Below are 17458 nucleotides of genomic sequence, written 5' to 3' on the forward strand. Positions count from 1 at the left end.
TGAATTATCACAGAAGAGTGACGTGTCCACCATGTACTTGCACTGCACTATTATTGATATAGTAGAATAGAATGATATACAAGTGCATGAAAATTAATTTAAAATTCAAAAAATTGTCCCTGGCACACAGCCTGGTATTAGTGATCATAACTATAATCATGATAATAGTCATTTTTTACATCGATGTTCCATAAATGACATCACTTTATAAATATTTCAATAACAATTTATTCAATAACCTTAAAAGAACAATAGCTAATAATTATATCATTTATCAAATTCACTTTCTTATTTTATTCGAGTATACTACAAACATATAAATGAGACAATATCTGAAAAAGTCGATTTTCCATGTCCCCAACTTCACCAGCAATTATTTTTTTATTCAACCATCTTTTTTGAAAATTTCAAGCTTCAGTATAAACTAAATTATATAATGCACCAACCCCTGACAATTAAACACTCATTCTTATATTTCTTCCAATAAAATATTGTAATTTAAATGTTCAACCCCCCCTAAAATCATGTTGTCCCCTGTGTTTTTTGGAAAACTAAATCATTCAAATAATATCCAAATTAATTCAACAGGCGTCCGATTCTCACATATATGATAAATTATATAATAAACTTGCCCTTAATTTGTCTTTTTATATTATAACTGTAGCATGTAATAAAATTTTGCAAATTTTAAGAAAAAAACAAATTGTCCCCAGAGGTGATTTCCCTCCTGTTACCACTGAGTTTTTTTACCTGTGGAAACGTTTACAAGACCAATAGTTATTTTCCCATTATGTATTGTGAAGAGCATCATTTCCTGAATGCATTAGTACAAAAAAATAGTTGAAAAGGCGGCCAGGTTTGAACATTCAAGCCCATCCAAAGTAAGAATTTATAGAAAAATACTTATTGGTGTTCCATCCTGTTATACCGGTAGCCTTTTCTTCCACTTTCTGAGAATATTTTTAAGTGTGCACCACAATATTAAGTGTGTTTTTATATCATCTTTTTAAAAGTTATAGGACACAGGAAATACACTTACATTTAATGTGATAAAAAGGACAAAAACTATCGCGTAATTCCTTTCTGTTACGTTCTGTCATGTTACCTGATTAAAAGTAACAGCATAACCATCATTAGTAACAGGAAGGATATTCAAGACATTTTCACTGAAGAATCGAAGAGTTAATCTACTATATGTCAACCATTTCATTTAATATAAGTTATCACCACCATATCAAATAAATTTCAAAATAATATACAGTATATTGAATAACAAAATAGTTTTTTTGCTTTTGATAACAGCAGAGAACATTGTGCAATTTAAGTAAAGTAGATGGTAACAGAAAGGAATTTATTTTAGAATTTTTCATTACCTAGGCAGATTTTTCATCTTGCAAATACAGTTTCAAAGACTAAATGACATTGTTTGCTGTTATCTTCCAATTGTGACCAATCTAAAATGATGTATTTTTCTTAAACTTTAAAATAAAGCAGAAAAATCCTTTCTGTTACCAACTCTGTCCTGTTACCGTTGTCCTGTTACTCAAGATTCTTTCATGTTACCGACATACCAAACTATATTTAAGTATATTTCTAAACCTTTTCTATTGCAAATGTTAAAATCAATAATTGGCATTTGATAAACTATTGCAGGATATACTAGCAAACCACAAATAATGTCTTAAACTTATTCCTTATTCCCATTAGAAACTTTTTAAAATTGATTCCCTTTGGTAACAGGAAAGAACTGGATTTTTTTGTACCATTTTTAAAATTGCCATTGTTTCCTTATTAAACAATTGTTTGAATTACAGACAACAGTTCCTAGATCCCAAATGTGTGTTCTTCGATTTGTGCTATTGAAATACAGGGTTTAAAGAATTTTTTGGGGGTTTTTTCTTATTGCCAAAAAATCGACTTTTTCAGATATTGTCTCAAATACAGATGTTAATAACAATGTTATTAAAGGTGTATTATTTATAGCAAAAATGCTGTGTCATTTTTATTATAATGTGCAGAAAACTAACAATTATATTTCGAAATACAAATACTTGAATCTGATTGATCATTTCAAATAACATATTCTCATCATTTAAGCTTAAAATTAACTAGAGGAATGTAAAATATGCATGTTATAAAAAATATAATACAAAATGTACTAATAAATTAATAATTGTAAAATTTAAAAATTAATTTGGTCAGTCATAATATTTTTACAAAAATTAATTAAAAATATACATAGCAAAATCATTTCTTAAAATACTGCAACAAATCTCATTCTTATTAAATCATTGGTGAATAAAATTGAGAATGGAAATGGGGAATGTGTTAAAGAGACAACAACCTACCATAGAGCAGACATTAGTCGAAGGCCACCAATGGGTCTTCAATGCAGCAAGAAACTCCCACACCCGGAGGTGTCCTTCAGCTGGCCCCTAAACAAATATGTATACTGGTTCAGTGATGATGGACCTCATATACTAAACACTGAATTATACACAAGAAACTAAAATTAAAAATCATACAAAAATCATCATAAAGTATGTTTAAGGGAACAGTGGCAAACCTAACTTCCAATTCCTCACAACATCTATGATCTATGAATAAAAATTTAATGTTGTCAAATTGTAGTAGACATGCCAATATAGAAAATCAGCTGTTTAGTGTTTCATAAAAATACAGTTGATTTTTATATGGTTTTACAAATACTATTAGTTACATGTGACCTTCTTTAATAACTATTTGGTTTAATAAATAGTATAAAGGGCGAGAGTGTAATATAATTCATATTAAACCCAATGTATGTTGATTTGAGAACAACACATATTTTTTAAAGAAACATAATTCTACTATTTACCATGTATTTAAATTAAAACAAGCCTACTGACATAAATAAACATGATTTCCAAGTGTTTTCTTTTAACCAATGATATTCTTAGAAGCGTTAAAGTGGTAAGATAACTTTTTTATAGTGTTTATCTGTATGTCATACACCTCCGTTTACCTGGTTCTTGTATGTGCTTAATGTTTCTAAACACTATATTTCTTCTTTGAAGCACTTATAATATAGGACTGAGTCCTGATGTTGACACATGTCATCCTTTACTCCTATAAGATATGCATTTTATAGTTAACGAAACTAGGTATTATAATACAACTCTGAAGTCTAATGACATTTTGCCCTGTGTAAGATAGCATCCTGTAAACAGATCTTCTATTGGTTATTCCACAAGAAAATTTAGCATTAACAAATGACTTTTTTAAAATATTTTTTCTAAACTGCAATACAAAACATTTGACAACCAGCAAAGATTTGGGTATTATGAGATTTATTTCAATTCATGCAGTTTGCATAAAAAATGATTTTAGTTGTTTTTGTTAAATATAGGTGCAGCTAGTACAAGTGAAGAATCTATGGGACAAACCATAATGGAGGCACTTGTAGAATTTGTATCAGAGGGCCAGAAAAGTCTTCAGCATGTCTATCTAGTGATATTCCAGGATAAGATGGTTAAACCAATGTTGAAAGGAGTTCGTTCTGGTGGTCAGTCTGCATCTACAGGTAAATATTAAATTAATTTGATCAGTTACATTATTTCTGTTGACAGAAGCAGGATATAGGTTAACTTTAAGACATAAAACAAAATAAAAATTCCAAAATATTCTATCCAATCTATCATTCAAACTATCAAACTCCTTATTTCATGTATTTAGCACAAGCACTTCAAGTCTTGAGGTAAACTACAGAGTTTTAATAGTATCAATTGCACACTTAACCATACCCTTGAAAGACTGTCCATTCAATGTTTATTAATGAGTCTTGAGCAAAAACCAGATATACCAAACAGTGTGGTAAAGTAAAATGACAAGATTTGCCATGATTCTAACATTTCCTATCGGTTTACTCAGCTAAGTCAGGACATTTTCCAAAGTCAGAAGACAAGAGAAGCAAGTCTGCAACATTTATTTTCATTTTCTCTAGCTGATACAGGACATGTTAATACAATCAGTGACAATATAAGCATGTCTTATATTTACAATCTTTTTCTTGGAATAGACCCAGAGAGGTTATAAAGTCAAATGAGGAGAGGAGCTAGATGATAACATACATTATCTTTTTCTTCCAGCAAAACCAGGACAGGTTATTAAGGCAGACAACAAGAAAAGCACTGTAACATTTGCAATCTATGGTATCTCTCAGCGAGATATAAATAATGCGAAGGAGGGATTAAAAAGTGCAGTTAAAGAAAAATTTAAAACAGAAAAAATACCTGATAGATTGATTTCAGAAATTAATAAACATGAAGTAAGTAGACTTGAAAGTGTTTTTTAATATGCTATGCTGTAACTACTTGTCTGACTAGATACCTTAGATACCTAAAATAGAAATGTTCATTATCCTGTATATTGCCTCTTAAAATAGGAGAATTATTTTAAATATTTACTCAGTCTTTCACCAACATTGTGATTGCCCTTCATGTTATTATATTAACCCACGCAACAAAGTTGCGAAGAGTGTATTGTTTATTGTCTGTCCATCTGAGTTTTTATTCTAGAAGTTATGCCCTTTTAAACTTCTTTTCTTCAATATACTATACAGCAACAGTTTGTGATCGCAACTCTTCTGAAACCACATAACAGAACTTCATGAAACTTTATTTGTCCAGTGACAATTTGGGGGCTTGGAGTATGTTAGCATACTCACTAAGGTTCTTTAGTTTCTGAAATGTTCATGAAAAGTTTATCAATTGAAACACATGGTTCAGTGACTACTTGAAAAAAAAGTTAAAGATTTATAGTCTTCCAAATTTCTCTCTTATTACGAGCATTATGATAATAACTACATGTGTATTTGGTATGTGCATAGCATACCTTTCAAGGTGCGCATGCCTTTCAGACAGTCTTCACTTGGCCTCAATCTCATCTAATGGATTATTTTGCTGCACCTCTTCAGCCATTGTCTTATGACTATATTGAGCATTCTTATTTCCTTTTTTTTTAACTTGACTTATCAGAAAAAGTGAATATACATACAACAACAATCCAATGAAATTTAAAGAACAGTGCTTTATTTTGAATATCTCAAATTTTTAAAGAATGAAAAAGGGTCAGACAGGTTTAATTGAGGCTTGTTTATTTTTTAGATAGACTATCTGAAAGACATAGAAAGTAATCTTCCTGTTCAGATGACAATCGACCAGGTGAATGGTAACGTCACACTTTATGGAATTCTAGATGATGTGATGAATGCCAAACAGGAGGTTTTTGATGCTCTAAGAAAGTTTGCTCACACCAGACATTGTAAAGCTGAGGCAGCAATTATTAAGGAACAAGTTCAATGGTACTTTAAGGTAAATTAGAAAGCAAAAAGAGAATCTCAATATGTTGTAAATTATTGGAAAAAAATGGCATTCAAGTAAAATGTGTGCAGGTCTATAATGTTATGGCGTCGTCCATAGACATTGTGTCTTGTTCTATACCACAACGTTCCGTAACACAAAAGTCCTTATTTTTAAATGAATTCAAATTAAGGTTTCAAAACAATCCTCTGTGATTTTATCAGAAATTGAATAGCTGGGATTCTTTGATATGCAAATCTAACCCTGTATTTTATGCAGTTTCGTCACAACATTCCATACCACAAAAAGGCCTAATTTTTTAATGGATTCAAATTGATGTTTCTAAACAATCCTTTATTTTGATTTCAACAAAAATTGAATTCCTGGAGCTCTTTGATATGCTAAATATAAACAGAAATTGATATTTTGTACAACTGCGAACAAATTTTGCGTCATATAATGCTTATGTCCAAAGACACATTTTGTTTCCGGTTAATAAGTTTAAGTGAATGGATCTCTGAGAAATTTTACCAGAAAATTAAATACAGACATGTGACAGAGATTTCAAGCAACAACTGGAGATTTGGAAATTTTTAGCTGGAGTTAGAGCCTCATAACTGGAGATTTTTTATTGACATTTTTATTGACGTACGCAATGATTTTTTTTGTTAATGATTCCATAACTCCATAGCCATTTTTAGTTGATAGAAATTTAAAATGAGGGGTTTTCAAATATTTATTTATTATATATATAGTTCAAGATAAAATGATCAGCCATCATATATAGTTGGTAAAAAGTATCTCTGATTTAGCTACATTGTCAATTTTGGTACCACTAATGAACGGTGGTGTTGAGTTGTGAGCATTCCGGTGGGTAGCCATATGTTAGGTCAAGTCATGAGGGTCACCATAGTCCGCTTTTCAACAAGTGTAGTAGGACTATGCATACTTATCATAATTGAGTTCATGGAGACATTTGGCTTTGAGGTTCAGTATTATAACTGTTCAATGTTTTCAACAGCATCAAATCAAAGTTGTTGTTTATACAACTTAATCTTTTGTCAATATTTCACTTTTATTCATCCAGGGCTGAGGCATGTGTCTTAAACTTGCTAGTTGATCACCAGGTAATTGCCAATACTCTTTTATTGCTGTGTATACAGTCTAATCCTTAACACCTTCATAGACAACTCAAGGCTATTTACTTTTTGACACAAAAACAATTACAGGACACTTCCATTTTTTTGGACTTTTCAAATATCAATTTCTAGTTTCTCTGACTTTTTCTCTGTCAGAATCAATTTTGTAAACATTTTTTTTTTCTAGGTTGACATTTTCAAAAAGCAGAAAATTTCAAATTTAAATGACAGGGACGGACAAGGGTCTCAAAAGCGGGAGATTTTGACTCCCACCGGAAGAATCACATGTATGTAAATACGTCAAAATGAAGGTTTGGGATTGATTAGTGGGGTTATGGTACCAATAGTTAAGGAATTAAGGGCAAAAAGGGGCAAAAACAAGCATTTTTGTAGTTTCTGGACAATTAACTTATTAGGTGTAGGTGTATGGATCTCTCTGAAATTTGTACCACAAGGTTTCATAACACAAAGGTTAGGCTTGGATTGAGTTTTAAGGTAATAGCCCCAAATGCTCAGGAATTAGGGGAAAAAAGGGTCCAAAACAAGCTTTTCTAGTTTCCAAACAATTACTCATGTATGGATCTCCCAAAAATTGTTTACCGGTACTTAGTTTCTTACCTCAAAGGGAAGGATAGGTTTGAGTTATGGGGTAATTACATACCTGTCAACCTGTGATGATGAAAATGCAGGTCATGACCTGCATTGAAGAATCAAATCTCAGGTCATAACGCGTACGAACTTTTTCAAGTAATTTCAGTATTTATGGTACATTTTTGTCCAGCCTTTGAATTTAGTCGAATAAGCGAGACTAAGCGATCCCACATTCCGCCAGCGTCGGTGGCAGCGTCAACAAATATTCACTCTGTGGTTAAAGTTTTTGAAATTTTAATAACTTTCTTAAACTATACTGGATTTCTACCAAACTTTGACAGAAGCTTGTTTATGATCATAAGATAGTATCCAGAAGTAAATTTTGTAAAAATAAAATTCCATTTTTTCCGTATTTTACTATAAATGGACTTAGTTTTTTCTGCGGGGAAACAAAACATTCACTCTGTGATTAAAGTTTTTAGAATTTTAATAACTTTCTCAAACCATCCTGGGTTTGCACCAATCTTGCACAGAAGCTTGTTTATAATCATAAGAAAGTATCCATAAGTAAATTTTGTAAAAATAAAATTCCATTTTTTCCGTATTTTACTTATAAATGGACTTAGTTTTTTCTGCGGGGAAACATTACATTCACTCTGTGGTTAAAGTGCTAGAATTTTAATAACTTTCTTAAACTATCCTGGGTTTGTACCAAACTTGGACAAAAGCTTGTTTATGATCATAAGATAGTATCCAGAAGTAAATTTTTCAAAAAAATAAATCCATTTTTTCCATATTTTACTTTTAAATGGACTTAGTTTTTTCTGCGGGGAACCATTACATTCACTCTGTGGTTAAAGTTTTTAAAATTTTAATAACTTTCTTAAACTATCCTGGGTTTGTACAAAACTTCGACAGAAGCTTATTTATGATCATAAGATTGTATCCAGAAGTAAAGTTTGGAAAAAGATTACTCAGTTTTCTCTGTAATTTACTTTTAATGGACTTGGATTTTCTTACAATCATAAAATAGTAACAAGAGGAATATTTTTATTGATTTTTTTCCTCATTGTTGTTGAGCCTGCAATTTACAGCAAAAATAGGCGAGACACTGGGTTCTGCGGAACCCTTACAAATTTTCTTATAATGTATATCAAAGATACCAAAACATCAATACATGTTCACTTGGTTAAGTCATTTTAAATCTTATTAATTATTATTTCATTGCACTTTTAAATTTTTTTATAAATTTGTGTAACACAGTCTTATGTTTTTCTGCCTTTTTGTCATCATCTTTTTGAAATACTAGAATTTATTTTTCATATGTAATTTTAAAATGTTTGAGACTACTGGCTATGTAGCTTTTAAAAATACCCTCATTTGATTGAGAAGGAAATTAGACTATGATAAAATGAAGTAATCTATACTATTAAACGAGAAGACCTCATTTTGGGGGTCGCCTCTCTTCTTTCAACAATTAATTGATCAACAAGCCTCTGTGTCCTATAGGTACAGTGCATAGTGCCATTTGTCATCCATTCTTATGATTATTCAGATTAAGTTATTTTTGGAGAAAAACGAGAAAAAAGGCATCTGGATATTGTCCCGTCATTGGACTAAATCTTAAGTCAGATTAGACTTCCGGTTTGCGTTTTTCTGTATACTTTGAACATGTATATACAAATAATAAAGTGTATTTTCAGAATTCTATCTGCTATCATTTTCAAGTTTACTGTTCACGGCAGTCATAGAGTTTATTAAATAGAGAGAGTCAGTATACTATATCAATGACCACTATGGATCGATTAGTAAACTTAGAATTAAAAGTAAATACACTGTATTTATATAGTAATGAATGTTCATAATATACAGATAAGCACTAAAAGTATTCATGTGAACTTTTGATACCTTTTCTGAAATTCTCCAGTCATTAAATCTTTTACAAAATTCATTGATTACAAAAAAAAGAAGATGTGGTATGATTGCCATGTTGAGACAACTCTCCACAAGAGACCAATATGACATAAATATTAACAATTATAGGTTACTGTACGACCTTTAACAACGAGCAAAGCCCATACCGCATTCTCAGCTTTAAAAGGCCCCGAACTGACAATGTGAAACAATTCAAACCAGAAAACTAGCGGCCTTATTTATGTACATAAAATGAACGAAAAACAAATATGTTACACATAAACAAACAACAACCACTGAATTACAGGCTCCTTACTTGAATGTTCATAACATACTAAATGTATATTCATATTGAAATTGATAGAAAACCAAAAAAATGGGAATATTGGATATAAAGGAGAAGGGATAAAAAAAAAAGCATTTTCCTGTCCCCAATAACATATGACTAATGATACTTTTGCTGAAATTCTCCAGTCATTCAATATTTTACAAAAAAATTCCGACAACACTTTACATACTTTAAACTACTCTCTGAATGCCCCCGATTTCGCCAGTGTGTTCTAGTACAGTTAAAGGAAGTATAAATGTAAAAAAATAATTTTCAACTTTTTTTTTTTAAATCGAATAAAGGTATAAAATAATAAAAATTTATTTTTCAATATGTATTTGAATTTTATATTTTTATGATTTTATGTTTTTCACCCATAAAACGTAAATATAAGGAATAATTTTGAATGGTGACAAATAAGGGGAAGTAACTCTACTAAGTTAAAATATGTTTGTAAACCAATAGAGCAATTTATTTTAAACGACCTAAAGCTAAGGTAATTGGTGTTTATTAACAGTGTGTTTGACACCAAAGCTGTCAAATGAAGCCATGCACTTAATGGGTCACTTAATTTGACAGTTTACATAGCTAGATGAACTTCCTGTTCATGGAAGAATTACGAATTTGCCGGTATTTCAAAGAAATATTACTTATGAAATCAATCTCAAGGCTAAGAAATACAGGAGAAATATGGTCATTTTTAGAATTCCCGCGGTTATTTCAATGACCCGGTTGGTGTCCTGGGTGATCCCTCACAATTGTGAAAATCTCGGGTCACACCCGCAGAATACGGGTCAGTTGACAATGGTTGACAGGTATGAGTAATTACTCTAAAAAGAGTTTAAAAGGTTTAGAGGGATTTTTTTCAAATTTCAAATGATTGCACAGTATTCACCATTGGGCAATAGCAAGAAAACTTCAATTGCTAAGTATTGTGCAATAGAGCAGTGCAAGATCAACATGTTTGAAAAGTTCAAGTAGATGAGATCACAATTTCATTTTTAACAATTTCATCTACTGAAAGCTTCCTGTAACAATCCTTTTTAAATGCTCAGTATATTTTTTTTGTTTTAGGATCTTAGTGACAAAGGACTGCCAGTACTTACTGAATACCCTGATGAGATAAACATGTATCTGGAGACTGGTTACAAAGGGGAGTCTGGACGGAAAGAGGTTGAATTCAAGGATGATCAGGGAGAGGAATATGTTATTGTGCTGAAAGATATGATGGAATATGTTAAAAATGATAGGAAAAATAAAGTGGAAGTTTTGAGAAGAGAAAAAATACAAGGTAGACTTATCCTAGAAGTATAAGATAAAACATAAACAAATAAGTGTTGGTACAATTTAAAAAAGAAACAATCACAAATAGAACACAGAACACTAAAAAACATGCACAATCTCCTAAAAAGAAGTAATGCTATTTTCATGCCCAACCTACAGTAGTAGAAGGTCATTATGTTTTCTTGTCTGCCGTCTTACCATTTGTCTGTCTGTCTGTGGGTCCATTTTGTCAGTTTGTCCCACTTCAGGTTAAAGTTTTTGGTCAAGGTAGTTTTTGATGAAGCTGAAGTCCAACCAACTTGAAACTTAGTACACATCTTCCTTATGATATGATCTTTCTAATTATAGAGCCAAATTAAACTTTTGACCCCAATTTCACGGTCCACTAAACATAGAAAATGAAAGTGGGAGTTTCAGTTTAAAGTTTTTGGTCAAGGAAGTTTTTGATGAAGTTGAAGTCCAATCAACTTGAAACTTAGTACACATGTTCCCTATTGTATAATCTTTCTAATTTTAATGCCAAATTAGATTTGTTACCTAATTTTATGGTCCATTGAACATGGAAAATGATAGTGCGAGTGAGGCATCCGTGTACTTTGGACACATTCTTGTTTTCTATCAAGTGTCCTGATGATAAACAATCCTGAATTCCTGGACTTCAAAACATATAAATCCTGTGTCTTGATTAAAATAAATCCTGATGATAATATAGCTCTTTCCATAAATCCTGAACTTAAAAATGATCAATCCCAGAATTCCTATAAAGGTCCAACCCCCTCCCCTTTTTTAGATGGACATCCATCAGAATTTTATTGTGTGATATTTATATTTTCAGGGGATGGAGGAACTTTTGAGCCACCAGTTCATTGGGATGATCAGGGATCAGAAAATGTGAAGCTAGTTACATTACTGCCAACATCCCCAGAATATACTAAATTAGAACAACAGTTTATTCAGTCTGTATTTAGTGGGAGATCAGAATGGGCAAACCAGTTCAATAAACAGTCACTTAAAGTTACAAAGGTATATATACTATATGTGAATTATCAGTTATCTACTAAGTCTTTTACTTACAATTTGCCTTGAAATCTCACTTGACGTCACTCCTAGATTAAACAAGAAACTTAAATTTCTTTATTTGATTATGCTTCGATCTCCTATACAAGGATTTGTATGCCACAGAATGCAATAAAATCACATTAAAAGAAAATTTGTAGGTAAAAGATGTTACTTTGATTCTGGATTTTTTATTGAAGAAATAACATGTCATTTCACTCAAAATATTGGATTCTGATATGATATCCACAGGCAGGTACACAGAGGATTTTAGAATTGTTGTCCTCCAATTACAACCGTTGAAACAAAATGATTCAGATTGCATTTTAATATGTTTATATTTAGCAAAATGTTTCTAGTAGAATCTCTCAAATAGATGATAAAATAATCACATATAAAAGTAAATAAATCAAAAATTGTATTGACAGTCGTGACAGGTAAAATTACATTTAAAGAAATTCATTTGCATGGAGGCCTTTTTTTTTTTTTACTTTAACATTATATCATTTGAAACCTACAGATTGAGAGAATTCAGAATTTAAGTTTGTACCACATGTATGCAGCTAAGAAGGCTTTGATAGAAAAACAAAATCCACAAGGACATAAAAATGAGCAAGAATTATGGCATGGTACACCAGATAAAGCTATACTTAGTATTAATATGTATGGATTTAACAGGAGTTATTGCTCAGACAATAGCAGTAAGTAGAACAAATTGTCAGTTATTTGTGACACAGAATATCCATAATTATGTCTTTTTTGTCCATTTGTTCATTCATCTGTCCTTCCTTTCATGCATTCCTCCTTCCATCTATTCATCTGTCTGTCCCACTTCTGGTTAAAGTTTTTGGTCAAGGTATTTTTGATACAGTTGAAGTCCAACCAACTTGAAACATAGTACACAATTTCCTTATGATGTGATCTTTCTAATTTTAATGCCTAATTAGAGTTTAGACCTCAATTTCATGGTCCACTGAACATAGAAAATTTGAATGTGAGTGGAGCATCCTTGTACTATCGACACATTCTTGTTATTACATTAGTTGCAAATATATACAGTGCATGCAGATGCAAAACTTTGACATATTCAGTGTGAGAACATCATTTATATAGTGGAAAACAAAATATTCCTTATACAGCATAGATAAAATATTAGTTTCTGATAGTCAGTTGCAGTTTAACAAGTTTTAGATGCAAACAATATTTCATAAAATAAAAACTACCACCAAATTTCTTATACATTTCCCTTAACAAAATCATTTTTTTTTTTTACAGAGGATGCATATTGGGGTGATGGAGTATATTTCTCAGCAGATGCCTCATATTCAGCTAGAAACTGGCTGGCTACAGGTACTGGCACTGGTGACCATAATATTTACCTGTGCAACGTGTTGACAGGTGTGCCTATTAAGGGACAAAAAGGAATGCGTGTACTACCTACAAGACAAGATGGAACAATGTTAAACTATGACTCTGCAACAGATGCGAAATATAACCCAGTTGTAGAATATGTCATATTTAATGACACACAAGCCTATCCACAGTACTGCATTAAATTTAAATATTAGTTAATATTATATTGTTGACATAATTACAGACATAATGCTAATAACAATCAATGTACATGTATGTGTAATTTTTTTTCCGTATTTGCCTACATTATTTATCAATTGTTGATTTAAGAATGATTATAATTTGTAAGTACAATATTAATAATTTTACATTGATATATCTTTCAAAGTATTCCTTTTTAATACCCCTGCTTTCTGGTGGTTGTGAAGAGGAGTTCTTTCAGCTGTTAGTTCATCTCAGTTCATTATTCCTCAATACCAATTTGGTATCTGCACTTGTCTTGACAGAATTTTGTAATATGTTCTCCAATTCTGTTTTCCTTTCTTCATCCCAATGATTGTTGGGTTTCCTTTATCATAAGACAACATGACTTATGCTTTGATATATCTGCACACTTCAGTACACATTTGTTTTCACTTGTTTCCTCCTTTATACTAGATTAGAGTTTGATGAATCATGATCAGAATCTTCATTAAATAGTGTTATTGTGCACATAATTTGTTTTGATACAATTTTTTTGTGGCTGCCTTAATAGTAAGTGATTTTTTTTTTATCTGGAAGACACCTATTTTATATACAAATGTATATCCACAGTTTCCCCATAACAACTTTAAAGAATTTAACGAAATTTTCTCAGAATCTTACCAATATATTATGTCTTTCTGCTCCTTTTATTTTATTTTTTGGAACATGGTCCTTGTCTTTATAGTTTTTGAGGAGATCACACACATAATTGAAATTTACTTTTTAGAAAATTAATTCAATACATTCAGGATGTCAATCTTCAAAAATCATCGAAGTTTTTAAATTAGTAATATAAAAGTGATCAAAACAAACAGTTCAAAAACCTAAAAAACATAAAATAATGTTTGACCCTAACCAAAGATACTTTGTCTTTCTATTATTTTTATTTGTATTCTTAAAGTCAACCTTACAGTGTATATACATATAATTCATAGTCCGCCCCTATCTTACAATCTATAGATTAACAGCCTTGATGACACAAATGATGAAGGTGAACTCTATGATTTTATTAAAGATTTATAATCATATAAATCTTTGTGTTGTTTGAGTATTTGCTTAGTAGAAAAAGTATTTCTGATTTTCATAAAAAAAAAAAATCCTTTAAAATATAGTTATAAAATTGATAATTTAAATGATTTTATATATCTGTGATAACTTCTGTAAATATATGTATGTAATTGTTTGATAGAGAGAGGGAGCATATTATTTCATTTTATATTAACTTGCAAAAACTGGTTAAAAGGTATTTTTGTACCACACAAACTTCTGCCTTCAAGTGTTGTATAAGCCATTGTTATTAATTTCTGACGGAACTATTTCTGTGCTGAAACCAATGTTTTATGTAACCATTCCTAAAAAAAATCCTTAAAAAATTAACTCATATATGTACTTATTTTGGAGATTGATAAAAAGTTAATAAAAAGGTCCAATAAAGCCAAAAATGAATTGGATTGGCACCCCTACAATATATAGTAGGAGGGATGATATTTTGGGGTTTGTGTCTTTGTCCCTTTCTGATTAAATTTTGTAAAAACAAGGGTTATTTAAGGTGTTTAATTTATGTTCACCACTTTGACTCATCTTCTTATATTTTTAGTTTGATAAAACTAAGCACTCTTACTTCACAAATCCTTAATTCAAATAATCAATCATACATGTGCAACTGTTGCATGAATACAGATTCACATGAGTTAAATGATTGTTTTGCAAGCCATTAATACATCAGCAATGTTGTTTAGCTTATTTTTACCAAATTGAACCAAACTGACTTTTAATAGCAAAATATTATTTTAATAGTACAGTTTTATAAATGTTTGAAATTGAAAAGTAGTGGGTTTTTTTCCATTTTTGTCTAATTTGTAGTTTAAGTTGTTGAAACTATAATTCTCATCTACTGGAAACTTTTTAAACATGTTCATCTTGTTGATTATATGTTGTCTCACCAAATTTTAACCAAAGTTGCAAAGTTGCAAAGGTGAGGTAGCAGAGGTCTTATTCCCCTAATTACATGTTCCCCAGAGAATGTTTGCCTTGGTTTTTTTCACCCTATTTATGCAGGAATGGATATATCTATATTAAGATATTTAGGTTTAATAAATCTATCCTAAAATTAATTTAAAATCTCATAGTTCCTGAAAAAAAAAAGATGGAAAAAGTTCTGAACAAGGACCATTTTAATCTGGAATGATTTTGATTTCTGGAAAATTGATTAGAAATGTATGATAAAAACCTAACCTAATTGGGGAGGGTGAGCCATACATGCATGGATATGGGGGTTTGTAAGTTCATTTTGAAATACTAATAAAGTCACATTAAAGTTAATAGCCAGTCATGCATGGCTAACCTGTTTGGTTGGGTTTCAGAATTCAAAATTATTCAAGATTGAAATAATTCTTTCTTTAAAATGAATGGCTTGTTATGGAAAATTAGATGCCATCATTGTTACATTTGTTTTAATTATAATTCCTGTTGATTGAAATAAAGAATTCTGATTAGTTATATGTATGATGTCTTTTATCTCACTGATTGTTGCATTAATAGTTTTTTATTGTTTGATAATGAAAATGATTTTTGTATTAAAAAACTACCGCCAGTAATCAGCTTGTAATCAGTAAAAAAATGAATGTACTTATATCATGAATGTTTTAGTGCTGTTTTGTTTTTATTCAAGCTGGATCTTGTTTATCTTTATCATTATTTTGAAATTGTTAAAATGTATCAATTAAGAAGGATAAATACACATAACTTCAATGGTCTTCAGTTGTTTTATATTTAATAGAATGTGTTCCTGTATACTTCAGTGTGAATAAAGGACATTCAAAAATATCTGGTAGCAGCAAAACATAATACATATTCGACAATACAACATAAATATTCAGTTAAATTTTCAACTTACTTTAACATACTTTATTCAGATGGTGTCCATTATACAGAAAGACCACAAAAATTATAACATAAAAAATTAAGAGCAAGAATATGCAATGATTAAAATGACCAAGAAGGGTAAGCAGATCCTACTCCATTTGTGGTATTTGTCATATTACTTACGTTCATACAAACCTGGTAATAAGTCTGAACATGGTAGGTAACATTTTAGCAGATGGATAGGATTGTTGTTACAACAAATGGAACATATCTGTCTTCATATGTGAAACTGGTATTTCATAGCTTTTAATCCAATAGTAATTTCTCAAAGGAATTTTTTCAACTCAAGTTCTCAACTTGGAACTCTAACCCCAATAATTCAGATCCTCCCTCTGACCAACGCTTACACTCACATTAATGAAGCCATTGTAGAACAGCTAAATAGAACAATTGAATTGTTAAGGTTAACGAGAAGTTAGATATCTTAGTTTTCTGTCTTTCTTGTAGGCTGCAACCCTCTATCAAGGAAATCATGATAAGAAATAAAAGCTCTGACATATCCTATCAATTAGATATATATTTCAAAATTGAAGTTCAAATGCAGGCATTGCTATAATGTTGCTACACAAAAATGACAAGTTCACATTTGGGAAGCTGAAATCATTTTATTGTCAAAGTTTTGATCTCAACCGATCCCATGTCAATTTCTAAATGTAAAGCGAAATTATGAGACGGACTAAAGTGTCTGGTGTATCCTTTATTTAAATTTGAGTGGATTATAGTCACTAAGTTTTGAATTATTAAGGAAGAGGACATTGTCTATAAAGCTGAATGTGATGTTTAAGGATAAAACTAGTTTCTTCATTCTTTCTAAAAACCTTTGTATGAAGTCTGTCTAATAAGAATTATGGAACAAGTCGTCAAAAGATTAGTGCAGTTGGTTCCAATATCACTGGAATGCCAAAAGTTTAAAAACAAAACACATCCTCCAAATGTAAACAAATATTGTCAAACAAAAAATTATCGTCCTGATAAAGCCAGTTTCAAAGAGTATCTATTTGTATTCAATCACAGTAATTACTATTCAATCATCCCTAAAACAATAATATTTTAATCATATAAAGCAGGAAAAATTCCGTCAGTTGGTCTTTTATTTTGTAGTAGTGAATACTTGTGTAAAGTCGAATGTTTGAATACTGTTATAAGGGTAAGATTGTTTGCACTATAACAGATTTTTGGAATGTCCAGTTTTGATTGCTGATAAAATATACGTAGTATGTAAATACTTTATTTAAAAGAGGTTTCGTCGAGCAACTAAGAAAACCATACAATTGCAAAAGCTGTTT

General features: G+C 30.7%; 1 protein-coding gene across 2 annotated transcripts in view; it reads left to right on the forward strand.

Moving 5' to 3' along the window:
• Positions 1 to 16002, forward strand: part of LOC134714631 (protein mono-ADP-ribosyltransferase PARP14-like) — a 50815-nt gene extending 34813 nt beyond the window's left edge. For both annotated transcript variants that reach the window (XM_063576031.1, XM_063576032.1), the window contains 7 exons: positions 3389 to 3562; positions 4128 to 4306; positions 5145 to 5351; positions 10386 to 10602; positions 11431 to 11618; positions 12172 to 12352; positions 12927 to 16002. In XM_063576031.1, the coding sequence (XP_063432101.1) occupies positions 3389 to 3562; positions 4128 to 4306; positions 5145 to 5351; positions 10386 to 10602; positions 11431 to 11618; positions 12172 to 12352; positions 12927 to 13219 (1439 nt within the window). In that variant the 3' untranslated portion in view covers positions 13220 to 16002. The remainder of the gene's footprint in view (positions 1 to 3388; positions 3563 to 4127; positions 4307 to 5144; positions 5352 to 10385; positions 10603 to 11430; positions 11619 to 12171; positions 12353 to 12926) is intronic.
• The last annotated feature ends 1456 nt before the right edge of the window (positions 16003 to 17458 follow it).

This window comes from Mytilus trossulus, chromosome 4 (genome assembly GCF_036588685.1).
Source record: "Mytilus trossulus isolate FHL-02 chromosome 4, PNRI_Mtr1.1.1.hap1, whole genome shotgun sequence".
Taxonomy (NCBI): Eukaryota; Metazoa; Mollusca; class Bivalvia; order Mytilida; family Mytilidae; genus Mytilus; species Mytilus trossulus.